This window comes from Drosophila subobscura, chromosome J (genome assembly GCF_008121235.1).
Source record: "Drosophila subobscura isolate 14011-0131.10 chromosome J, UCBerk_Dsub_1.0, whole genome shotgun sequence".
In the NCBI taxonomy this organism is placed as follows: domain Eukaryota; kingdom Metazoa; phylum Arthropoda; class Insecta; order Diptera; family Drosophilidae; genus Drosophila; species Drosophila subobscura.
In genome coordinates, this window is record NC_048532.1 from 19818498 (window position 1) to 19844917 (window position 26420).

A 26420-nucleotide genomic window follows, 5' to 3' on the forward strand; every position below is an offset into this window, starting at 1 on the left:
ACCAGCAGTACAAAAAAAGAGTGGGGCAGAAAAAATATGTCTACAAAAAAAGAGAAAGAAAAACGCAAATTGCTGAAATCCCTTTTGAGGCCCCGCACCCCAGCGGCGTAGACTGCGAGGCGCAGCAGCAGCATTCAGACTTTGAGGCGCCAAAGGGCTGGGGACTGTGCACTGTGAACTGTGAATTGGGTACTCTGAAAGCTGGCCGGAAAGGATATGCTTGTTAGCAGCGGAAGTGGCACCCAGATAAGACAAAGATGGAAGCAGGCAGAGTCCACGGCAGAGACAGAAAAAGAGAGAGCAGCGGCGGCGGCGGCGTCCATTGTCTGTCGCCATTGTGCCAGGGACATTGTAATTAAACGTTTAATGCGATTGTTGCCGCTGCTCTCTCGAGGAGTGCTGCTCCTGCCGCTCTGTTAATTGGGTCACTTGCAGTGCATTTTTCAGCGTTTATTCAAATCGTTGGACTCGGCAGCACCATAATGAAGATGTTTCTCTGCCAGGTTTAGCCACTTAATTGACTTTCATTGCTGTTTGCCTGTGTCTCTGTGCCTGTTCCACCTGCAGCAACTCAATTAGCTTGCAGGAGAGAGAGAGAGAGAGAGAGAGAGAGCAACTTCCCTGCAGAGTTTAGCATTCTGCATAATTTGTGGGTCAGCACAAAAGCCTCGACAACAATAAATTGCAGTTAAATGGAAATGCTTCAGGATTTTCCAAACTGAAATGCATTTGGTTAAGGGTTTTTCCTCGGGCACTAAACTTTCACCATGGCCATGGCAATGGTCCTTCGGTGCTTATCTTGGCCACTTCAGACCGCCCCTCCCTCCGATTGACCCTCACTTGGTTTTGGCTAATCGGTTTGGCTCTTAATTAAGTTATGCCTCGGGTATGGAGTACAGGAAATACTTGCACATATTTTCTGCTTCATCGAAGTTCGAAAAGGTCTCGAACAACAAAGAACTAAAACTGTTGATAACTAGCAAGCCGAAGAGACATTTCAATTTTCCATGGCTCTAAGGGTGGAGACTTGTTGGCCAAAAGTTGAAGCGCAAAAACAAAAGCGAAGCGTGGAAGTACACTCATTTTTTTCCTCTTTTTTCCTTCCTTTTTGGGTTGTCAACATTTTGGCAATTTGATTAAGTTCAATTTGTGCGACGTTTTACTGCCACGCCCACCCGGGGAGATCGGTTTATTTGCGCTCAACTTTGCAGTTAAATAAGACAACAAGAATTTACTCTCGCTCAACTTTTGCGAGGGACCCTCATGGGTTTGGTTCTCTCTGGTTCCGTGGCGTGTGACGGCAGTCCCCGATGTGTGTGTGTGTGTGTGTGTGTGACTTTATGTTGTGTGTGTGTGTGGGCGGGAAATTGTGATTCCATTAGGACAAAGTCTGCAACTCAAATGTCATTTAAGTATTTTTTGGCTGGCAAGTTAGCTATTCCCAGATGCCAAATGCCTGGAGCAGGACGAACCCAACTGCAGAGCCATTTGGGGAGCATGTTAGCCGAGCCAACAACAACAAAAAAAACATTTGCATGGCAAATATAATTACAAGGAAATAGAAAATGCAATTTTCCAACACGTAACAAGCCCCCCCTCCCCCCAGTACGAGTCATCTGCCCTGTGTGTGTGTTGGGTGAATGAATTTTTCATGGATCGATTTTGGTTGCCGCCTGTCTATGAATATTTCAATTCAAATTCCATTTTGGGGCTGGCTGAATATTTTTCGATCTAATTATTCGCAAATTGAGGCATTGTCGTAATGGATACACCGCAGGCACAAGGGAGTACACACACACGCACACACACAGCTGGGAGTACATGCAGGACATGCAGGACATGCAGCCAGCAGTCGTCGTGTTCCACTCAAACTAATCAGTTGTTTCAATATTTGCGCCCAAAGGCGAAGGCGAACAAGGACAAAAGTCATCAGAAACAAATGAACGGGTTCGTGGCGGGGCAATGGAAAGGGAGCGGTGCAGACAGGAAACGGAAACAAGCGACGAAGAACAGCAAGAACGGAAGCGCAGCGCAGTGCAGATGCAGATGCTGAGGCAGATACGGATACGGGAAGCGGGATACCCGCCGTGCACACATATTGTCCATTACGAGCGGCGGGCTAATTGATTTTCTCACACCCAAAGCGATTTCTATGCGAAAATATCCGAGTAGCCTTAACGATAGGTGCCCCCCAGTAGCTTCTGCCCCTGCCCCTACTCTCACTCCCATTACTTTTGTTGATTTAAATGCGTTTGCATAAAATGCGGCTAATTAAAACTTGTGAAAAGCCGCCACACTTCACTCCACACCACGAAAAAAAGGAGAACGGCTTGCACAAAGTAAAGAAATTCACCAGAAAAAGGGGCAAAAGGCAAAGGCAAATATGAGTGAGGGCAACCAACTTCAGTTGAAGAGAAAAACTTATTGAATTTTTATGAAATTTTGCGCCCATAAGAGCGGAAGGCCTTCTCCATTTGCCAGGCTCAAAGGCGGCACCAAGAGGGTGCCACAAATGAATGCGGGATAAGCGACACGAAATGTACCCTGAACAGAAAGTGAAATTGAGAGACTTATATGGGCACAGCGGGCACAGGATCCTGCATCCATCAGGGCATTCCATTGAGGAAGTTCCTGAGGGTTTTCTTGCTTAAGAAGTTCCCTCCCAGCATTGTCATTGTCTGGCTGTTCCAGGGGTTTTCCGCTTGGCCCAAAGTGCCATCGCTCATTGTGAGTCAAATAAATATAATGTTGTTCCCTCAGCGGCAGCAGGATCCACTCCAGCAGGGGGACAGTGGACATCGGACATCGGACAGCGGACGATTGTGCAAATGAGCAATAAGAAAAGCCAAACTCTTGGGCTGTTAATGCTCGCGCATTAAAATACATAAAAAGGCAGCCCCCGAAAGGCAAAAGCAAAAAAAAAAGCGAAGAAAAAAGAGAAAATTATTCCTATAAGGAAAAAAAATGTAAGGCTGCTGCTGTGTGGAGAGGCGAGCGCGGCCCCTTCGGCCATGGTCCAGTGGCCAATTTGTTGGCCTCTTTCTTGTGTTGCCATCATCAGGGCCGGGCCGAGCCGGGCCGGGCCGTGCCGCCATCAGGCATAATCAAGCCGCCGCTGCTTAAGTTTTAATTTTTTCTTGCTGCTGCTTTAGGTGCTGCTGTCTGCAGATGTTAATGTTCCATTAAAGATGCCACAAACTTCCCATGGAGCCCCACAGATTATGCCACTGCTAGGACTACTTGGTGCCGCTGCCCGGCGCTAGTTGGCAATGCCATTCGCCATAAACAAATCTCGAGTGCTCTTCCTGCTTCCTGCTACATTCGGTATATTCGGCACACTCGTTATCCGTGTGTGTCTGTGTGTGGATTATAATGCTGGGTAGGCCCGTGGGCTGTGGCTGCATAAATATCCCAAACTTACGGCCCATAAAAATCAATTCCCCTACACATTTGCAGGGCGGAAGTACCACTAGGGGGAGCGTCTCTGACGTTGGTCTTTTGTTTATTTGCATTTCCCCCGCACCCCGAAACGCTCCAAACGGAAGTTCGCATGTCAGTCGCTCACTCCTTGACTTGGGAATGACGGCAGAGGATGATGTTGGGGGCATGGGCCAGGGGGCGGCTGCATGTGGATGATCATAAAATCAGCCAAAGGCTGGCCACAAAACTTCTTTTATTTACGTGCCCCCGGGCTTCACTTAGGGAAATTACCACAGTGCCTCCTGCCACTGCCATTGAATACTCGTAATTTCTGGCAATTTTTGATTAAAGCTCATGGAAAAGACATCAAAACCTGTCGAATAGATTGCGCTGGCTAGTGCTGTGATTCAGCTAATGTTGTTTATGAAAACACCAGCATAAAAATGATGAAAATAACATACGAAATTCGCCGTTTGTTGAGTTCTTTGCTGACAATAAAACAAATCCGAATACATTTGCAGAATGTCGCTAATTTATATCCAACGCGTGATGTGACGTTAGATGAAGTGAAAATGTGCACATATTTTATTTTATTTTAAATATTGTATCAAGTATTTCTTGTTTCTATTTCGGTTGCCATTTTAATGGGTTTTCGCTCTCGCACACCAACATTGAACGGCGAAATAGTTGATGCAACATCTATGTTTTTGGCACTCGCCACAGCACTCGCCACAAAGAGTTTGCCACAACTATACGGGTCCATATCTGTGTGTATATATACGCACTTATACCCCATGTAGATCTTTGGGGGTTATTGCAGATTATCTTGAGGCTTTTTCACCATAATTTAGCTAGCTAATTGGTTCACACTTTTCTTTTCCCCGATTGTTTGGCAGCAGTTCCCCCCATGCTTTCCGTTTTGGGGTGTGTGAAACAAGAAGCGTGCCAATTTTCTTGGCAGTTTTCCTAGACGCTATTTTTGTACCCGAAATTAGTCATCCACGAGAGCAAAAGCGTACGGAACGGCACGCAAAACTCGGATGGTTTTCCATTTAAAAGAACAAAATATATCTATATATACAGAAGGGCAAACACTTGTTGCGACAGCCTACCGACACCTCCCCCACACGCCTTTCTAATTGACAATTAATTGTTCTTATTTTTCCGAGGAACTTTGGTAGGCTTTAAAAATTCTTTTCAATTTATGGCAACCAGCAATCATTTAGGCCTTCGTTTGTGTCATGTGGCTTTGTTTTCTCTCAGAAATAAGAGTATATAAATATTGTACGAATATCCATCACATTTTTAATGATTTATTTGCAACATTTTCAGAACAGGAATTTTTGGTTTTGCTGGCATTTTCTTTGCCATTCGAAATTTGGGTTAAACTTTATATATTTTCCATTGATGTTGGAATATTTTGTGACCACATTGACACAGGGATTGATGCACTGAAATGAGAGCCAGAGCCAGAGCCAAATGCATTTGGCATCATGTGTGCGTAAATCAATTCCCTTCCTTTATTCTTCACTTTTATTACAGATATTTATATCGAAATTATACGACACCTGAGAGAGTCCGCTCCGTCCGAGTGGGTGGCGGCAGCATAAAATGGGAAATGTATAAAATGTCACACACAAAAACACATTCGGGCAGCTGTCAAATCTGTTGGAAAACATGTCAGCTGCATGTGCGGGCTAAGGTCCTAGACGTTGGGACTATAAATTGGCCATTTGGTTTTGGGCCAGGTCTCCACGCCGTGATTGATGTCCTACCTCGCAGCTCGACATGCAAATGACATGCAACATTTCCCACTGAATGATTGAATGCAGGGCCCAGAGTTTTCCACTCTGCGAATGCAGAGAATTTCCCACAGTTGAAATAATTTTGGATGCATAATTTCCATTATTAACCACATTTTACCACATAAAATTCGATTTTCCTGCATTTAATGACTGCAATATTGATGACATTTTCCTTCTGCCGGATCGATGCAATTTTAATGGACTTCTCGCACCCATTAGCCATTAACCGAATAAAACAAATACAGTTCCGAAAATGATTCAATTAAAGTGCATAAAAAATGCAGCACTGACCCGGGACACTCGAGGCCACATGGAATTGGGAACGGCTCATGAAAAATGCACAAGAAACTGCCACAACAAAAGGTCGAGCGCAATTAGCAGGGCTATAAATACACTCCCCACCCCCCCACTATTCAAGGACAGATGTCAAGATGCATAAATATCGGATTGTGTGGCATATAAATAAACGATGTACAAAAATACAACTAAATTTAGTGCCCAGACCATGGGGGGATGGGAGGGAATACATTTTCAAGTTCATGCCAACGAGATTGTCTCGAAGATAGAAGGGGACAAAGGTCAAGGGAGCTGTTCGGAGTCGTGTCCCCTTTGGAGTGCACCGCAAATTGAATTCAAATTGGTAAACGTGCTGAGGGACCTGGGGAATATTCAGTGCAACGTTGTAGAGAACGAAAAATACATGAAAATTCTGTGAATCGACAAACCAAAGGCAACTTAAGAGTCCATCCATTTCATGGCACACGACACATATTCGATTGAGAATAAACAGAACCTCAAAGCACACACACAGATGCCGATTCCGATTTCGATCGCTGCAACATCCCACAGCTGCTCCCCCCCGCTACACGCACAGATGCACAATCAACATTTTTGTGCTTAAGCCAAATGCATTTTCCACTTGTGAAGCGAACACACTTTTCCCTATACAATCCCCCCGCACTTTCTCTGAAATATTTTTCAATATTTCATATTTATGGGCTGCCTCATGACCTGCGGCAATAAAAGTTTTATGGATGCGCTCTTGACAACCGCCGCAGATACATGCATACAGGCAAAGCAGCAGCCAAAGCCACAGCAACATGTTGCTGGGACGCTGAGTTGCTGGGTTGCTGGGATGTTGCCTGCTGCTGGCGATGACAGGCCTCGTTGTGGCCGTTTGTGGGGAGCTCTGCGCTCTAATCTCCACAAGATGAATCGGCCAGCCAGGCAGCCAGCCAGCCATATGGAAAAGTATTTCAAAAAGATTGCCAAACGCTGATAAGCCGGCGAATGCGGCAGGCACGAACTCCCCGAAAAACCATTTGAAATTGATTAGAGAGGGAGAGTGGCTGCGGCAACGAGAGTAGAGCATCGTCTGAGATAAGCATTTGAGATACCATCCATCGGGCGCATTAGAGACGGAGCCAAACGGTCGCCGCTGCCACTGCCGCTGCTCTTTTTGGTCATAGATCTTTTTAGATACTCTCTCTCTCTATCGGGGGATATGGCGAATATAAGCAGGGTTATGAAACAATCAAAATTCCTACCAAATTCTGTGAAATTAGATCTCTTAGTGTATCTCCAGTAACTGCATTTACATAAATGTCGCTTGCCTTACTGGTTTATAATGATTTGTGGCCACACAATAAAAAGATTGCGGAAACTTTCGCCTAGGCCAAAATGGAGCTCTTTTGAGTGAGTGGAACCTGAGATGCTGCTGCGCCTGCGCTGCCCTTGCCCCATTCATGACTCTTTTTGTGCAACAAAACCATTGTTCCGTTGCCCTTCTCTGTGGGCTGGGATTATGAAATGAAAAACCCATGGAATGGGGACTTAAACTGGCAAATGAGCTGACTTCTAAACACTCCACTCTACGCCATGTCAGCTCTCTCTTAGAACTTGGAAAACACACACTTAGAATGCATAAATTGGCAATGAGTCGAGCTAATGAGATGGCTTGGCTTCGCTGAGCTTCTCCTGACTGACTGACGGAAGCAAAGCCAAGACAAGGCTGCTGCTGCTGCTGCAGTTACTGTCGCTGTTGTTACTCTGACATGCCGTGGCATATCTTCACGAGCTGCCTGCCACGCTGCCTGGCATTATAAACACATTAAGTATTCAGCAAAATATTTTCATTTGGATGCAGCAGGCAGAGAGAGAGAGAGAGAGAGCAAAGGGAGAAAGCCATCGGGAGGAGGAAAGAGGTTTATTAATTCAATTGGAAATGTATTTTCGCCGAAATTGCAGCCTTTTGCTGGTGTGTCCCGGAGTGCAGCTAAAAATTTGCATAATTGAGTGTTGTCAGAGAGTAGTATGTAGAGATAGGAGGGGATAAAGGCCTCCACCGACAGGTGAGCCAAGGGAAATTGTAATTGCTTCCTCCCCCCGCCAGGTCTCCCGCTCTCTCCTTGTCTGGCCATGTTGCATGCGGCAAAAGTGCGCCAAATTGCTGGGAATACTGCCGTAAACTGCCGTTTCGTTCTTTGCCACACTGATGGCAATCAAATTCAATCAATTTAATTAAGCCGCCAAGGGGCGGGGCCCTCATCGTTGGGGCGCTTGCAGAGCTCCCCCCTGGCGGATACGCAATATGCCAGAGACTTGTCTGTGTGTGTGTGTCTGCCTGTGTGTGTGTTGGTTGTGTTTTATTTTTAACACGTTACGCACGTAGCGGGGATGCTAAAAATATAATGTTGTACGGCATACACTTGTCTTTATATGGCCAACATAATATCGAGTAACAAACGGCACGGAGAAAGCACACGGAGAAAGCTCTACTCTACGCTACGCTCCTCTACTCCGCTGCTGCTGTTGGCTTAGGGTTTTCCTGTCCTTAGGTTAGTCCCTGGCTACATAATCAAGCGGCCATAAAGCAGGCGAACCGGCGAACGTGCCAACAACACGTACAAAATGGCCCAAAAGGGATGTCAGTTACCCAAACTATTTGCTCAGGCCAACAAAATTCGCACAAAATGTAGTAGAAATGACTTCATTTTATCCACCAATCATATTCACACACACACACACACACACATGCACACACATCTCTGTTGTTACAGTTTCCCGGAATGTCCCTCGTAGAGTGGAGTTTGTTTTTTTGTTCTGTGGAAATTTGTAATTCCCCAATGAGTCTGAAGCTTGGGGAAATTCTCATGCTAAACACGAAAAGAGAGCGATTTACTGGCACTTTTTCTTTATTTTCTGCCTCTCACGAAAATGTGTGTGGTGTGTGTGTGAGTATGCCACTGTGTGGCAGACAACATAAATAACATGAGCCGCAGCGAGGAACAAGATGCCAAACATGCGCTCCGTTTTCGCTCTGTGCTCTTTCTTTTGTAGCCCAAGCCGCTGGATAATAAAAACCAAATAAACCAAGGGCGAACCCAACGCACCTCCCATACCTCCTCCCTTTGGGTGGAGGGAGAAGCCGCAAACACAGAAGAAAAGAAAGTGAAATTTCACACACGCGCCGCAAAAGAAAGAAAAAACAGAGAAGGAAATATCTCCTCATCGTACATAAATAAATAAGAAGCGTGAACTTGAATTGATTTGCTTAAGAGAGTTGCCCCCTAACATGCCCTCAGCCCCCTCTTGTTAACCATAAAAACATCATAATTATAACGAGGTAGCAATTTGTATGGCAAACGGCTCGTATGAGCATCGCGGGGGAGTGCGGCTGAAGGAACTTTTTTTATGGCACAGAGCGGCAAATAAAATTTAAGCTGAATGTCAAGAGAAAAAGGTTAAATGCAGCTGTAAAATGTGTGGCCCCAAAGGGGGTGGCTGCAGCCTGCTGGGGAGTGATGCGGCAGCCTGCAAAAGATTTATGAAAAATTGCCTGCTGCTGTCGTTTGTTCGTTCGGAGCTGCGCTGCGTCGAGGGGCTCCACAAGTAAACAAGATAACATGGCCGAAACACACACACTTACACGCATGCAAACACACACTCCACACACACACACACATGCATGTCCCTGCGAACGGAAATGAAAATGTAAACTTTATGACAGAACTCTCGACTTCTGCCTCTCTTACATATATTTATTTTACCAGCCCATCCCGCTGTTCGTTTGGATTTCCGTTGGTTTTTATTCCATTTTCAAATAAAATATATAAATCAAAAACTATATGGCCTCAGGTCATGCTACGCCCACTCACACGCTGACCTCTTTGCGGGCCAACAAAAAAGAAATGAAAGGAATATTCGCAAAGGTCGAGGCGCGGCATACACTAACAGATCAGATAAAGGAGCCTGCTGCCTGGCAACCTGCTGCCTCCCATTTTTATAGGGCATACAAAGTGAATAGAAAACCCAGAAGAGAGGAGCTGTAACGAAATAAATAATCAAAGCTGCCATAATTTTCAGTCTCGTTTTCAGTTTCAATTGAATTTTATGTGAATAAATGCAACAAAAGAATTGCCAAAGCCAATGGATAAAAACAACAATAAACATGGCATAAATACACACACACACACACACACACACACAAACACACACAGAGAGAGCGACCAGCAATGGGTTAAAACTGGGTTAAAATGACAAAACGAAATTGGCATCGGGAGATGTCTCTAAACAACAATTTTTCAGTTACAACATTTGTTGGCCTTTCGTCGCCCTCTCCGCTGACGTCTCTGCACTGCCTATCACCCCTCTCACTCTCCTCCCTCTATCTCTGTCTCTGTCTCCTTCTCTGTCTTTTGTTATTGCACATTTCCCCACAGAAATTGTAATTTCATTTTTATTGGTATTTTTACAAATTCGTTTGCCCCGCTGCTCGTTTGTGTTTATGCATTTTAATGGCTCGAAGAAGGAACAATTTGGCAACAGAATTTTGGCCTGCAAGCAGCCGGCGCCCATTCTCCTCCTTCTCCTCTTTGCCCCCAGACGTCTGATCTTTGGCCCCTGCTCTGTCGGGCAGTGGCCCGCCTCAACCATCTGCTGCCCCACCCCGACCCTGGCACAATATCAAAGTCAAATTGTGTGTAAAATTCTGTTGTTAGCCCGCTCGCTCTCTCTTGGCCCAAATAGAATCATCAACGGCGGGAAATGTTGTAACCAATTCAAAGCTGATGACTAAATGATGAGGAAAGGGGGGCAGCAGACAGGGGGCATGCGTCATGTTTCCATATCATTAGAGTTATTTATTGAATCAATTTAATGCCCCAAATACAACAAGCAATCCTCAGCTTATGGATCATCAGGCGTAACCCATCCAAACTGAATATGTATTGGCTTACACAGTCCCAACCTAAGCCCCGACATCCTTGCATATCCCAATCCTAATTGCATTAATTTACCCCCGTCTGGCAGCTCGATATTCGAGAGGGAAAGGGCGAGGGTAGGGAGAACTTTTACTGACTGAAAATCCCTTGTAATCTGAGCTTGCCAACGAAATCACGGTCACAATCCTTTCGGCTACAGTCTGGCACTCTAGTCTGCCACATTTTCTGGCACTCTGCCACACTCCCCGGCTGACACTCTCTCGGAGTGTCGCTGCCTGAATGTGCGCCAGAAGTTCTGGAGAAACTTGTTGAAAAATTGCAAAACGTTAATCAAAGTTAAGCGGCGCAACGCAGACGGCAATGCCGACGTCAAAGTTAATTAAATTACAAAGTTATTTAATACTTTGGGAATCGTTACCGTTTGCCGGTGGCTCTGCCACGATGGAGAGTGATAGACACAGGATGACTGCATGACTCCGCCTGTGCCGTGCTGTGCCAGCAGGAATCAGTGAAGCATCCATCCAGCCAGGTAGCCAGCATCAGCATCTGCTCTTGGTCGCTTTGAACTCTGGCCTCTGGTCCCTGTGCCCTTTGCCTCATTTGTTCTGCAGCAGGTGGCAGGCAGCCCCGGGAGGGGAGGCGAGTGCTCTCCTAGCACCTGGCGGCAACTCCATCAGAGTAGAGGCAACGGCAACGTGTTGGCAGCTCTTAATGAAATGTAATTGAAATAAATTAATTTTTCTCGCACTCTTTCGCCGCGTGCAGCGCCTGGCACTCAAATGGTAATATTCCCCGAGCTCTCTGCCCCAGCTTGCAGTTTTATTCAGAGTTTAATTTACACATTTATGCATTCTTTTCGACTTCTTACCGTCGCGGAGAGTCTTGTTCACGGATATCGGAACGTTTTCCTTATTTTCCACTTCTTTCGAGGCTATAATGGAATAACAGAGACTTAATCCAGGAAATTGAAATCAAGTCACAAATACCTTCATAGGCCAAACCGGCGAACAAGTCAGCCCTCGACTTTTTCGCTTTCTTGTCCTGCTTCTTGTCCTTCTTAGAACGCCTTTCCTTGCTGTGAGAGCTCTGAGGAAGATTCTCTCCGGAGCGAGCAGTGGAAGCCTGCTCAACGTCTGCTTGGGGCTTCTGTTCTGCGATATTATCTTTCTCCTGAGTTTCCTCCACCTTTGGCACAGGCTGTGGCTCTAAGTTCTTTAGATATTCAATGGCTAAACAGAAAGTTAGTCCAGTGAAAACATTGAAATCACAATTACAAATACCTTCATTGGCCAAACCGGCGAACATCTCAGCCCTCGACTTTTTGGCTTTCTTGTCCTGCTTCTTGTCCTTCTTAGGACGCCTTTTCTTGCTGTGAGAGCTCTGTGGAAGATTCTCTCCGGAGCCAGCAGTGGAAGCCTGCTCAACGTCTGCTTGGGGCTTCTGCTCTGCGATATTCCCTTTCTCCTGAGTTTCCTCCACCTCTGGCACAGGCTCTGGCTCTAAGTTCTTTAGATCTACAATGGCTAAACAGAAAGTTAGTCCAGTGAAAACATTGAAATCACAATCACAAATACCTTCAGAGGTCGCACGGCCAAACAAGTCAGCCCTCGACTTTTTCGCTTTCTTGTCCTGCTTCTTGTCCTTCTTAGAACGCCTTTCCTTGCTGTGAGAGCTCTGAGGAAGATTCTCTCCGGAGCCAGCAGTGGAAGCCTGCTCAACCTCTGCTTGGGGCTTCTGCTCTGCTATAATCTCTTTCTCCTGAGTTTGTTCCACCTTTGGCACAGGCTCTGGCTCTAAGTTCTTTAGATCTACAATGGCTAAACAGAAAGTTAATCCAGTGAAAACATTGAAATCACAATAACAAATACCTTCAGGGGTCACACGGCCCAACAAGTCAGCCTTCGACTCTTTGGCTTTCTTCTGCTTCTTATTTTTTTTCTTAGATCTCTTATGGACCTTTTCTACGGAGCCAGAAGTGGATGCCTGTTCAACCGCTGCTTCGGGCTTCTGCTCTGCTATATTCTTTTTCTCCTGAGTTTCCTCTACCTTTGGCACAGGCTCTGGCTCTAAGTTCTTTAGATCTACAATGGCTAAACAGAAAGTGGAAACGTTGAAAGGAAATTTAAATAAAAAAGTCACAAATACCTTCAGGGGTCGCACGGCCAAACAAGTCAGCCCTCGACTTTTTCGCTTTCTTGTCCTGCTTCTTGTCCTTCTTAGGACGCCTTTTCTTGCTGTGAGAGCTCTGAGGAAGATTCTCTGCGGAGCCAGCAGTGGAAACCTGCTCAACCTCTGCTTGGGGCTTCTGCTCTGCTATAATCTCTTTCTCCTGAGTTTGTTCCACCTTTGGCACAGGCTCTGGCTCTAAGTTCTTTAGATCTACAATGGCTAAACAGAAAGTTAATCCAGTGAAAACATTGAAATCACAATCACAAATACCTTCAGAGGTCACACGGCCCAACAAGTCAGCCTTCGACTCTTTGGCTTTCTTCTGCTTCTTATTTTTCTTCTTAGATCTCTTATGGACCTTTTCTACGGAGCCAGAAGTGGAAGCCTGCTCAACCGCTGCTTCGGGCTTCTGCTCTTTGATATTCGTAGTCTCGTTTCTTGCCACTACAATTACCTCAGAATTCTGCACCTCTGCTACAGTTGTTGTTTCAGTAGCAAAGTTAAAGTCAGTCTTGGGTACTTTCAGGGTCTCGTTGAAAGGTTCGTGGACTCCGTAGATTTCATTGTAGAGAGCAACGAAATCGTCATGGGCACCAGCAGACTTCTGACCCTTATGTTCGTTATAGATCAAACCCAAGTCGATGGGAAAGGGCGTCTTGGGGGTGCCAGGTGGTTTTGGTGGCATCAAAAATGGGTTCTTGGGCGCTGTCACAAAGTAGAGATTATGGAGAAGTACTTCAAACGGATGCAGGCAGTGGAGTTACCTTGCTCGGGAATCGCATCGTTATCGCCGTAGATATCAACTTCGTATTTCTGATCGCGTGCCATTAGGGCGTCCACGTAGGCAGGTCTCTTGGGCGGCTCCAAGGCGAGCAAATCAAATCGACCGGTTGGCTCGCTGATCAAGGACACAGTTGGCTTCATGCGCATGTATAGACCGTTGAGGTTATCCTTCTCTTGCCGTCGCTTCAGTGCCATCTTCTCGCGCGCCTCCACGTGATCAATTTTGTTGTTCGGCACCATCGGTGTGCTCTTGTAGGTGTGTGGCCCGGGAAAAGGCGGCAGGAAACTGGGAACATTTGGGTGCTTGGCCATTTCCTTTGCCGAAGTGGCACCCAGCAATGGTATGGCTGGCGTGTGATGCACCCGCGTCTCCGGTTCGGGAAAGTCGATCTTGGGCATGGGCTTGCCCGCACTAGCCTTGACCTCGGCGGCAAGATCCTCGGCCGTGATGTTCAAGCTCTTAAAGGTGCGCTCCACATCGAAATATCCCGGCTGGGAGCGGCCAGCGTGACTTGCCCAATTACTAGCCATTGTGCCAATTTCCGACAATTCTAAAGGGGAAAACTGCGTTGAGATTGGGTTGCAGCGAAGCTCCCCGCGGTACTTACTGTCGCCCATTTGGCGAGCCATCCAGCGTTTCACCGACTCGTCCTGCACCTCGATGCTTTTCTGGGCCAGCATATGCTCCACTACTTTTATTAAGGTGTCCTCGTAGATACCCATTTTGTAGAACTCGATAATTGCAGTACACAAATCAAAAGAACTGTAAAAGCAGTGAAAATTTGAGCTGTCAAGCTCGTGCCTGTCATTAAAGTGTTGTAAAAAAGTTTAGTAGTGTTGTAAAGTTGCCGTGGACGGCACTGTACTTGCCATTTGCCGTGCCCTTTTTGAGTATTTTCCTTTTCTCTACTTAATGGCTTTTCTTTCTTTTAATTTTTCTGCTAGTACCTCCTCCTCTCTGTCGTTAAATCTTTAGCCAAATCTTTCCGTTATGCTGAACACAAAAGAGATGCCTCGCTTGGATTGTTTGGCTACCGATTTGAAAATGTCTCCGCCACACCCCGAAAACTAATTAAAATATTTTCGCCTTTTGCGATCGCGACAAACTGCCAACAGCCTAAACAATTTTTCCCCCTTAGTTTTTTCACCCATAATAATAGCGCGTATCTCGTACATCTTTCCTAATGAGTTATGCAAGTATTTGCAGTTGAATGAATTTCCAAGAAACCAAAGACAGAGCCCAGACAGACAGACAGACGATGGCTTTCAAGTGGAGGCTGCCTGTTTGGCTATTGTCTGTGCAATGACAAATTTCCGCCGACTCTGTGTCATGGATTGGCCGAAACGCGAAGCATAATCAGTCATATCGTGGGGGGGAGAGAGTGGAGAGTCCCAGCCACGAGGTTACTGTGTCACACCGCAAGGGAAAACTAGGAGTAGGAGTTGTACAGTCTCTGAGCACTTAAGATGCCAGACAGCTACGAGTAGATCTGCCAGAGATTCGCATTTGTATGACGCCCCAGAGGCTGCTGCAATTGAACAAATTGCCTTGCTCCAACCTCCAACCTCCCACCCACCTCCAACCCTCTCTCTCTTCATGGTTTTTACGATCATGATGATGATGATAATAATGATGATGATGATGTGTATGTTTTATGAGGAACGGTCGTGCTTTGTGGGCGTTCATGGCTGACATTTGTGCAAAGAACTCGCCCATATCTGCTCCGATCTGTTGTCTGCCTTTAAGCGCTACCGTTTAAGGCTCTGTTCGGTCATGTACACATCTCCCGCCCTGCCCGTGCCATGCAAATTTGTGCGGTTGCATTTGCGGTTACACCCATCCCATTGTCGCATAAATTTCATTCATAATTAACAAGTGAGGATGGATGGGAGCATCCTCTCTCTGTGCACTTCACAAGTTGTTTTTACACCGATGACAAACAAAATAATTGCCGCAATTTCCACAGAGCGATCTCGTGGTCACTCTTGGCGGAGGATAGTGCAGCGATGCAGCCTTGCAACCAGTGCAAATTGAGCTGTCCCGAGCTGTTCCCTCCCTCCAGCCGCCACCAAAACGGGCTAATTCGAACGATTAATTCGATAAGCTTGCAGCTGAAATCGGCAAACAGAGCGACAGACGACAGTTGGACAAACCTGCAGCAAATTGATTGAGCAGCCGATTGCCTTAGAAGTCGCTGACTCTCCCTAGTTCCCCCCACAGCAAATTGCCCCGTCGGCTGGACAGGCACAAAGCACAACAAATTGTTCCAGTTTCCGAGGAGACCAGATAAATCTATTGAGATATCGAGACTTGACTCGACGCGACTCGAGACTGCAGTCGCTGGAGGCAATCGCTGGACCGTTAAGCCCCCCACACGCCAGCGAATTGCATTTTGCCTTAGAACTCTGTGCGCTCCTCCTCGTAGTGTCTGTGGCACGATCTGGGTTGGGGTTGGGGTTCTGGTGTTCTCTGGAAGCCCATCTGTTGATGGAGGGCGGCATAATGGTTATGACAGGCTGTTTGGTGCCGGAACTGGCGAACAGGTTGAGGAGAGCCACGTTCTCCCGCTAACGGAGCCACATGAACTCTGCACACAAAAGGTCACTGGTGGCTGGAGAGGCTAACGATGAAGTGAAAGATTGTTGAATCGAATCGTTGATCAGTTCTTTTTGGATAATGATCATGTAGTTAAGGCCTCATTACAAATCTCCTGGAGCCAGTCAAAGCAATCAAAATCAAAGTCTGCACGACTTTTTTTTGGTTGCTGGCCAGTTAAACGGCGTCAAGTGATCGATCTGCGGTCACTGCAAATGGCTAATGACACAATCAATGCAAACTTGCGTAATTAGAGGCCCCGAGGAGCAGAGCGGAGCAGAGACAAGAGCCGCCAGATGGTCAACGGTCTCGCGCGCGCGCTGCTCAAACGATTGCCGTCCCACGGAAGCCAATTCGGACGTTTGTCAATCTGTCAAATTGTGTAAAATGCCAACAACAATAACAATAACAATTATTGTAAGTTATTATTGTTAAAAGAAAACAAGTTTGCATGGCCACAAACTGCGGCATCTGAATGAGGTAATGATAGAAACATTCGTCTCCAGTTGTGCATGCACACACACATACATAAGTACAGCTACATTTGTACATCAACATGCACACATCCACACATCCGCAAGTACATCTACATCAACATGCATGGCCCTTTATATTGTGTATGGGCAAAAGCCGCTGCTGCTGAGCTGCCGCGCTGTCGCTCACGCCTATGCGTGTATTACAGTAGCTGGCACCAATGCCAAAGCTCCGTTTTGTCTGACGCATACGCACACAAAGGCACAGCATGCCGACCACCGCCGTACCTGAGCTGTGACGTCATAATTAGGAATCGAAGCCATAGAGAAAATAGCTTATGTTCACTTATGTTATTCGTAGGCCCGCTCTTACTTATTAGCGGAGCTCGCAAGAAGCGGTCCCTTTTTACATGTGGTCCATACAAAAATCTGTTGCCTGCGACCATTTTTCAAAACGGTCTGAAACGGTTCTCAGTGCGCACTTTGCTCAACCAACGAGAGAATTCTGTCGCTCGCTTCTTGCGCTCGTTTGCAAGTGTTTGTGTGTGTGTCTACCTCTTTGCACTATGGGGAATTTGTGGCAAAAGTTAATAACTTCCAAAGAAAAAAAAATTTTTTATTTAGTTTTTTTTTTTATTAGTTCTTTTTAGTGAGAGGAAGCAATGCAATATTATGCAATATTAGGACAAGGCGTGCCTGGATTTTTAAAAGTTGAAAACTAGAAGATAAATTGAGAAATAAGTTTTGGCCAGAAGAAGTGGTCAAAAATTTCCCAAAGTCATTTGCAGCATAGACATATAATTGCAAAAAAAAACGAGAAAACGATCTTGGTCTTTTTCGTAAGAAGACAGCATGAAAAAAAAGTGTTTGACCATCATTTACGAGCTCTGAAATGTAGAATTTTTATTTGTATGTCCGCTCTTATTAGTAATGAATCTGCACTGGCGGCAAATACAAAAATTGCCTTTTGGGGGTCTTTTGGTACAGCTTGCTGATTTTTCTGTAGTTAATTTACAATAAAAACAACAGCCCTTGCAGGTTTCTCTCTGTATTTATATTTAATGCACGGAAATTAGTTAGCACTTGATTTTTGGGAATCTATGAACTGAGCAGCAATTGTTTGTCGCAGAAAAGTTCACAAACTAAATGACATGCAGTAGTGTCAGGTTGCTGTCAGGTTTTCACTCATCGATTTGCATCCTGCTTTACCTTGCACAACACTGTTTTGTCCCGGCTTCTGTTAACTGTTTGAATGCTGCAGCCCCGCTCCCGGACAATGTAATGCATTTGTTTCTTGCTTATTTTTAGATCTTTTGAGAGCATTTGCACTTTGAAAGTTTAGCTGTAACTGCCGTGCACTTTGACATTTGTGCGATGAAAAGTTTTTCACTCACCTTTACGCAATTGTTGCTTTGTTTTACTCTCGAGCAAACTGGGGGGAAAAGCTCCTTTTGTGTTGTACCGTTATGCAAATCGACTGAAAGAGATTGCAAACAGACAAAGTTGCAATTTAGATTGTCCTTTATGGAGTTGACAAAAGACTACGAATTGGGTAACAAAATTGCGAATAAACTCACTTTCTATTTGCAGTTTGCTGAGTGTACAGTGTACAGCGACGTCATGTTTGACTCCGCCTATCTAATCATAGCTCAGGTGACTGACTCCATATCTAAAGGGGAACAAAATAGCAACAAGATAGCAATCGCCATCGTCTTGATTAGTCCCAATTGACACAAATTATGAGACTGCGCCTACATTTGATTGTTCCACTCTCTGTTTTGTTTGTATCTTTGGTACACAATACCATTTTTGGGTTGAACGAATTGAAATTTATTGCCAAAAAGTTGAGCGGAATTTAATAAATTATCAATTGAACGCGGGGAGCAGCAGCGTTCTTTCGTTCGCTTCGTTTTATTCACTCATATGCAAAATGGCAATTAAACGCAAAACTCGAAATTAAAAGCAGGAAGAGGTGGACCCATGGCTTGAGGGGGGTACGGGATCGGGCAGGGTGGCAATCGGTGGCACATTTATTAATTCAATTTATGTTTGCTTCACGACGGCGAGCATCCATCGTCATCATCATCCCAGAGGAGAGAGCAACGGGAGTCTGCTCCGATTTCGATTTCCATTTCGATTCAAATTTAAATTCAAATCAACTTTTCAAAGCTGGCGGCAAATTTATGCAATATTTTCGTACATCTATCCATCTACTACCTACGACTATATCGGGTTCTAGACTTCCTCTGTTCCCCCTGGCATGGCTCTGAAAAATGCTAAATTTGTGCTAAAAAAAGAAGAGCATAATTATGGACTTTCAGTTTGCATAAGCACAAAACAACAAGGCTGAAACACTAGACGAAGCCACAGCATCAACAAATATTTAGGTAAACACGCGAGGGGATAGAGGTGGCGCAGTCTGCCCCTCAGTTGGCCATCTTCCACTCGTATAACTTCACAAATAAACATTTCCAGCTGACAGGCATCCAAACAAAACAAAGGAACAGAAAATGCAGTTCCTGGCGGGGGGAGCAGGGGCTGGAATTATGAACGATTCGACAGATCAAAGGGATGGAGAACTGGGGATGGACATTCTCAAGTGCAGTCGAGCCATTATTATTATTCGTATTCTTACTGAATATGGGCCGCATTTCGCTGACGCCGTCTAGTGCTACTTTGCTGCCATTTTTATTCGCCTTTCAATATGTCAAAATGCTTTTTTCCGCGAATGGAAATTGAAATGGGTTTGCTCTTTGTGCACCAATTAAATACAATGTTGATGGCCAGACCATAAAAATGCTTCGAAAAATGTGTGTTCCTTTTTAATGCTAATAATTCAATGATTTTTGTCTATTTTTTCTTTGCAGTTCTTTCCACTCAAATTTCTACTTGTGAACGGACACTCGAAGGCATCTTTCAAATAGGTAAGTAAATCCGCATAAAAATATGCAAATGCTCTGCCCATGCTGTGAAGTATAACCCATCCAATCCATTGCCTTGTCAATTATTACTTTCCAGACTTTTCTCGGAATAAATTTCCACTTAAAAAACATAAAAAAATACTGTAATAAAAGTGTGAATAAATTTCGCAACGTTATCGGTTGCATATCGTTGCTGCAGTTCATTTTGCTAATGCAATTTGAGCGGCAGGGCAGGGCAGGGCAGAGGCACAGCCGCCACCACCCCACCCACACAATTGTGGCTGCCACTGGCAGTCACAGTCCCCACTGCCATTATGCTTTCCCTTGGCTTTGTGGCTTGTCAATATTTGCCGCACATTTTGCGCAATGCCAAGCGGCGATTTTGGTTTTCATCTTTTTGGTTTCCGTCTCCAACTCCCTTCTACCCTCTCCCGTCTTTCCGTTGCGTCGTGTACGGTTTTCATTTACACTTATTTATATTTATTTCCTCACTTTGCACCAGCTCCCCCCTCCCACCGCTACCTCTGTGACGCCTTGGGAAAGCGCTTAGCCCAAAACCCCAGCGGGTATTTATGTTGATTCTTTTGTGGCATTATCGTCCATGTGCATTTTTTATTGCACTGCCAGCCACAGTCACTGCTATAAGTAAAGCGATAAGGTGACTATGCCAAAGTGGACATTTTTCCTGCGAATGGTGCGGCATATAAATGAATAACTGAATAAACTCTGGGACTGGTACTGGTACTGGGACTAGTGGGCGACCGGCGACACGTGGCGAATGCGTAATAAAGTTCAGGCGTCAGGGGATGGCCTTAACGCCACAATTTGCTTAATGTCCGATACAAATGCTGATAGTTGGCCAATATTTGTACAATTTGTTTCAACGTAGTCACTTACCAACAGATAAATGTATGTGTGTCGCGCGGGAGGGGGGAGATGTTGGTAATTCTCAGTAAGTCTTGGCTGCACTTGGCTGCATGGCTAATTGAATGAGTCAATGGAGTAGACCGCAACATCGACTTGGCTTGGCTTGCCAGATGATTCAGTGGCATCTTCGAGCGTCACGACTTAGTCACGGTAGATTTTCGCGTCTTGTTTCATTTAAGACTTGCTCTCGCCGCAGATCGTTGCCAATTTGCATGTCATTTGTGCTGTCACAGATTTTGAGTTGTTTTTGACCATTTGCGGATTTGTGGATTTACGGATTGGCGAGGAACTTCATTTGACTTGAGAGATATCGGCTTTGATTTGTGATTTTGTTTGCCTTGACATTTGATGGTGGAAAATTTAAATATAGATTAAAAATTGCCAAAAGCGGCAAACGGAGAGTGTTGAGAATCAGCATCATCAGCAGCACTCCCATTAGTAGGCACTAATGCCACGCCCACACTTACAACCACACCACGTACTAAATGCCAGACTTTGCATAGCCGTAAAGTCAACAAATCGTAGGATAAAAGGAGTGAGGGAGCAGCAGCAGCAGCAGCAGCAGCAGCTGGTGTGGTCTGCTCCGAGTGGGAGTGAGAGTAGAGGCTGGAGTGTCAGTCCCTTGTCCGTTGGCTATAAATTACATTCGAACGGAAATCATTTTCCATGCATGTCCTGTTGGGCGTAGGTTCAATGCACCAAATGAGGAATGCCCAAGGGGTGTAGGGGCACAAACGGCAGCCAATTGTAAATGAAAATGTTTTGTTTGTGTCTGCGGAATGTGAAGCGGATATTCAACATTGCAGCAGCAGTAAGAGGAGCGGAGTGTCATCCTGTCCTGCCATTGTCAGCTCTGCGTATACGTGATGTGTTGAATATTTTCCGGACTCCGGACTAAGAATATTTCATTTCATAATGCGATTATGCCCACCGCCCCCAAACATATTCTGCAGCACAAGCACAAAAACCCAGAGACGGAGCAACAAATTTTCAGCCTGTAAATGATTTCGGAGCCAAGTCATGTATGGCAGAAGCGGGAGGGGGCAGCGGGAGGGTACGGCACGGCAGAGTGCGGTCAACAAACAAGATAAAAACTTTTGATTTATCGTTGACACGAACAACGGGAATAGAAAGAACAAGGAACAAGGGCCACAAAACAGGAGCAGAGCCCAACATTTCGTACACAAATGCGTGCGGTGCGTCGATAATGGAAGCCAGCTCCCAGCCAGCTCCCAGCCTGAAAGGCGCCTGCATTTCAAGCAAATTACCCAGGAACAAAGAGCACTGTGTGTCGAGCAACATCCATGGTCCCCGGTCCCATGGTCAAGTGTGTGTCGCCGACACGCGCCGACAAATTTGTGGTCCTGCACAGAAACTGCAAACAAACATTAAATGTCCAGCGCCCGCTTCAACTTCAGCTTCAGAATGGCCCGCACCCAGCAGCACCCTAAATGACAGTGAGAGATGCTGGACGAGATGCTTCTCCAGACAAACAATGGCCAGCAAAATGGTCAACTTGCCCTGGCCAAAACAATTTGTGTCCCTGTCCGTCTCCTCCCTCAGAAAACATGAGCCGAGCAATACGAAAAACAAAGTTCCGCACAATTTGTTTGCTTTTCCAGGCTTAATTTTCACAAATATTTGCTTTCCCACTGTCGCTCTCTTGTCGCTTTTGTTGTTGTGCAAGTTTTGAACTTGAAAAAAAATGAATAGAAAATATTTCCGTGGCTGGAAACGCAGCACAAAAAATTACTTCATGTGACAGTTTTATGTCAATGAAAACGACACACAAAAGTCAGACATACAGACATAAATATCGCTATATATAACTCGGCAACAAATGAATATAGAAGCAACAAAAATGCCGATCTATTTACATAGACAGCAAAGAGAATGCGAAGATCGCGCTGACAGAATTTACATCATCGCTGGGAAATACACACACACACTCGAAGAAAATGAATGACTGTCTCAAATGTATTTTCAGCATTTTCTGGCACATAAAATGGAGATTATACTTCTATTTATTCAAGTACAGAGTGTGAGAATCTTCCGGAAGCTGATCATTATTTGTTTTCTCAAATATTTTATATAAACTCTCGCCAGTCACGTGCTTTTTTCAAGTGTAATGCGACGACTGATACTGATAGATCGACTGAGGCGCCCCTAGAGCAAATAGTGCGGCATAAATTGAAGCTGCATGACATCACTTCACTTCATTCAGTCACAGTCGCAGTCACAGTTCCAGTTTCAGTTGTGGCGGCTGCTGGCTGCTGGCTGATGGCTGATGGGTCTCAAGTAATGTTTGTACGTGTTATAGATGCTGACGTAGCCGCGGGCGCCTGCGCCCAGTGCAAAATCAGCCTCGTTTCGCATACAAAAGGCAAATCCCCCGACAGTTTATTTGGTCGATGACGTTGTCGTTGGCTCATAGAGTTTGAAAATGCACAGAGACAGACAGACAGAGAGACATTCGGTAGATATCTTGGAGCCGGGGTACGTGCTGCGTTTCAAAGTTAGGCCTGAGCCTCAAGTGATGGCTGCAGCAGATACCCCGAACCCGTACCCGTACCCGTGCTCATGCGAATGTGAATGGAGTGGGACGGGTTATGTCATAACTTTTTGGGGTAGGACTGAGACGGAGACACAGTGCCAGTGCCTGTGCCTGTGTTGTGCTCCTCAGCAGGTAGAAGTGATTGATGTGCGATTTTTGAGGTATCCAAATTGCAGTTGAGTTGATTTGTGATTTGTGATGCCTGCGGCATGAGTTCTGATGAATTGCCAGTGGCTGCTCTTCCATGAATCACATAATCCCGAACCGAATTTATGGCACTTTTTTTTTGGCAGTGCCAAAGCGCTTCGCAGAATGCTTTATGCCTCGGGGTGGGATGTGCTTAGTTTTTAGTGCGGTCACTTTATATGGCCCGTTGGCAATGCCACACCCAAAAGAACTAATCAACAGTCTACAGACTCAGGCTCATTGAGTGTGCCATGCCATGCCGCAGGAGAGAGAGAGAGCAGGGAAATCCATTTAAAATTCATCTAAACTCATTAAAAAAGTTTTCGGACGAAACTGTAAATGAATTTCAACTTTTGAAACTTTAAATGCACTCGAATTCAATTAAAAAATGCTGCCTCATGGCTTCGCCATGCGTATACTTGATATTTCGCATACGCCATGCGTCTCATGGGGCACCACAACGACATGGGCGGGGTGTCCCTCCACCATCCACTCACCGCCATGACTTGTCTGCCAACTAAATGACTTTCACTTTTCCACCTGCGGCGGGCAGGAAGGAAGACGGGGTGCATAATATCACAGGATACAGCCACAGGGTACGTGTGTGTGTGTGTGGCAAGTCCAAGAATGAATGAATTGAAAGGAAGAAGGCAGGAAGGAGCAGCGCGCGGCATATCAAGAAAACTCCAGTCAAAAGGTATGATAGGTGCGGTGATAGCTACGTGATTTCTGGCTCTTGGTAAGATTCCGCACAGGTGAACCATGAAAGTGCAACCAATTGGAAGGAGAGGGAGAGCTGCCAGCGCGCCAGCTGTAAAAACGTTTCTCGGCCACTTTGCAATGCTCCAAGGAGAGAAGATGCAGGAGAAGCCGAGTAGCAATCGGCTGACTGGCTGTCTGCATGATGGCCGGGAATCTCGGTACAAAGTTGCGTATAAATTATATTGCCACACTCTGTGATTTGCCACATGAAATGCGCGCAACTGCAATTTATAGCCGCCATTTGTGGGGCTACTGCTTCAGCTTCTGCTTTTACCCCGGCTTTTGTGTGTGTGTTTTTTGCTCTCAAACTATTTCATTTTGTTTGAGGCTGCGGCTGCATATAATACTCGTAAATCAATGAAATGCGCATAAATTAATTAAGCGAAAAAACAGGCAAAGTATGTTGTCTCTATAAATGTTTCGACTTCCTCGAGCTTCATCCATAAACAAACACACACACACATATGGATGTACATTTACCTTTAATTAAAGCACAGAAACTGGTATTTAGTCAACAATTTGTGCCATCGATTTGGCCCGTTTGTTTATTTGAAATTATGCAAATTCCTATTTTTATTTTGCCTGGCAACTTAATTATGCCAAGAACGGGTTAATTTTCTACTGCGAATTCCTCATAATTGATTTGCGTACAGGAACTCCCCCAACCGACGTACACAACGCTGTGAAGATTAATGCCCACAATTTGTCCACTTCCCAAATGGAGTTTCTTGTTCCAAGTTCTATTTTTGTTTTAAATATTTTTGTGTGTTTTTGTAGGTTTGGCAGCTGGTTTGCATTGAACCCAAATGTGAAGAGGTTAAGTCCGAAAGATGTTTGCCATTGGGGGAAGCCATTCAACTTTTGCTTTCGACTCGTGTTCGATTGGGGTTATTTGATTGATGGATTCCATGTCTATACTTGGTCGTTGATTGACCGATGTGGGTGTTGTGTTGTGGCTGATGATCTGCTGAAGAGATCTCAATTAGGGAGGATGCTTCCTCGAGTTCCCGTTGCCCATTCTCGTTCTTGGTTGATAATTACACATCATATATCACATCGCATGGGCATAAACACTTCTGGGTACTCCATAATTTATGTTAATTCCCAGGCAGCACACAAATAGCACCTAATAAATGTAAATTGAGTTCCCCAATTGAGGAGGAAATCCCCCCACCGCCGTGCCAGACTCCCCAGGCAACGTTTATCAAAACATTTTTGAAGCGGGTCACACGTGCGTTTTCCCATCCGTGCCCCGATGTGTCGCTGCTTTGATGGTCTTAGATTTAACCTCCAACTGTTTTGGGCAAGGTTACGATACAAAAAAAGGTTCTGGGCGCCTGCCTGCCTGCCTGCCTGCCTGCGAGATTGCCTGATTGCCAGAGATTCAGCTTTAAAAAAAAGTTGTTACCTCTTTTGGCATTAAGCCTCTTGGTTCTTTTTTTTGGGTTCCCATTTGATTGATTTGCCGCGTGTCAGTGTGTGTGGCTTTTTCGAGTTTCTCTGGAACTTGTTGAGAAATCCAATTAAAAACAAATTCTAAACTGCAAACGTTGCGTGGATGCTGTAATAGAGAGCCAAAGCCAGAGCCAGACGCAGATACCCGGCCCAACCCCAGCATCGGTTCCATTTCCAGTTCCAAGTTCAAGATCAAGGCCAGTGAGCCAGCTGTGCGTGTGTTCCATTCACAAGTCGTCTCATGGCCCATGCATGATTGTGTCACAAATGCCATTTGAATGTCGTCGTCTGCTTGCTCTCCCACAGAGAACTGCATCCAAAGTGGGCCATAAATCAGTCAAATATCGCCCACACCCGTTGCCCCTTTCTAGTGTGCGTGTGTGGGTGATGTGGCGTCTCTCTCGCTCTTTTTTTTTCTCGTTTTTATTAGCCACTCAAACAAATGTCAAGTTGTAATGGACGAACGTCGGCGCCGCCGATGAAGGTCTATCGCTCGACGAGTTCCCGTCATCATCATGGGGTTAGAGCTAACAAACCAGGCTGCCCGAGCGAGCAAGCAAGTAAACAAATAAGCAAACAAACAATCAGACACTAAGACAGACGGGGGAGACGACAATTACAACTATTGGACCTTGGCAAGATCGGTAGCAACAGCAGCCCATAATGAATGTCAAGACGTCATCGTTGAGGAATTTGTTGTCTGCTGTTGTCGGCCAAGAGCAGCCCAAAGGCAAAGCCCCACCCGAATCGACCCGGCTAAAGCCAGCGTGTCTGGTAAAGCCGTCAAGCGAGTTGCTGTCGTGGTGGCCCGCAGCAAAAAGCCGGCTTGTGTTTACTTCTTTAACTCGAAAGAGTGGTTCCCCCTGTGCCCTCTGCCGCCTTTTAATTTGTTTTGTCTTTGCGGTGCCTGCATTATTTTTACAGAAATTATATATGATAAGTCGCGGGCATACGTGTGTCTATCTGTGGATGGGTTGGGTTGGGTTGGGAGCCAGCGCTAAATTAGCCACACGCTCTAATGGCTCAATTAAAATGACACAATCAAGCCAACAAATACAACGAGTTTGTCCAGAGACCAGTTTGTTTGTTAAGTGCACGTGCTGACTGCCTTTTGTCATGCATTTTCCATGAATTTCAGTTGAAATTT

General features: G+C 45.5%; 2 protein-coding genes across 3 annotated transcripts in view; one reads left to right on the forward strand and one right to left on the reverse strand.

Annotated features, from left to right (window-relative positions):
• The window catches only part of LOC117895800 (trichohyalin), a 43019-nt gene that overhangs the window by 11155 nt on the left and 5444 nt on the right, over positions 1-26420 (forward strand). For both annotated transcript variants that reach the window (XM_034803720.1, XM_034803721.1), the window contains exon 2: positions 19336-19392. The gene's annotated coding sequence lies outside the window, so the exon portion shown is untranslated. The remainder of the gene's footprint in view (positions 1-19335; positions 19393-26420) is intronic.
• LOC117893635 (glutamic acid-rich protein) lies at positions 11213-14164 on the reverse strand. The gene is made up of 8 exons (XM_034800321.1): positions 14008-14164; positions 13381-13950; positions 12887-13321; positions 12593-12826; positions 12316-12537; positions 12022-12264; positions 11728-11961; positions 11213-11378 (listed from the first exon to the last, which is right to left on the reverse strand). The coding sequence occupies exons 1-8, from the start codon at positions 14120-14122 to the stop codon at positions 11278-11280; spliced, it is 2154 nt and encodes a 717-aa protein (XP_034656212.1). The 5' UTR covers positions 14123-14164; the 3' UTR covers positions 11213-11277.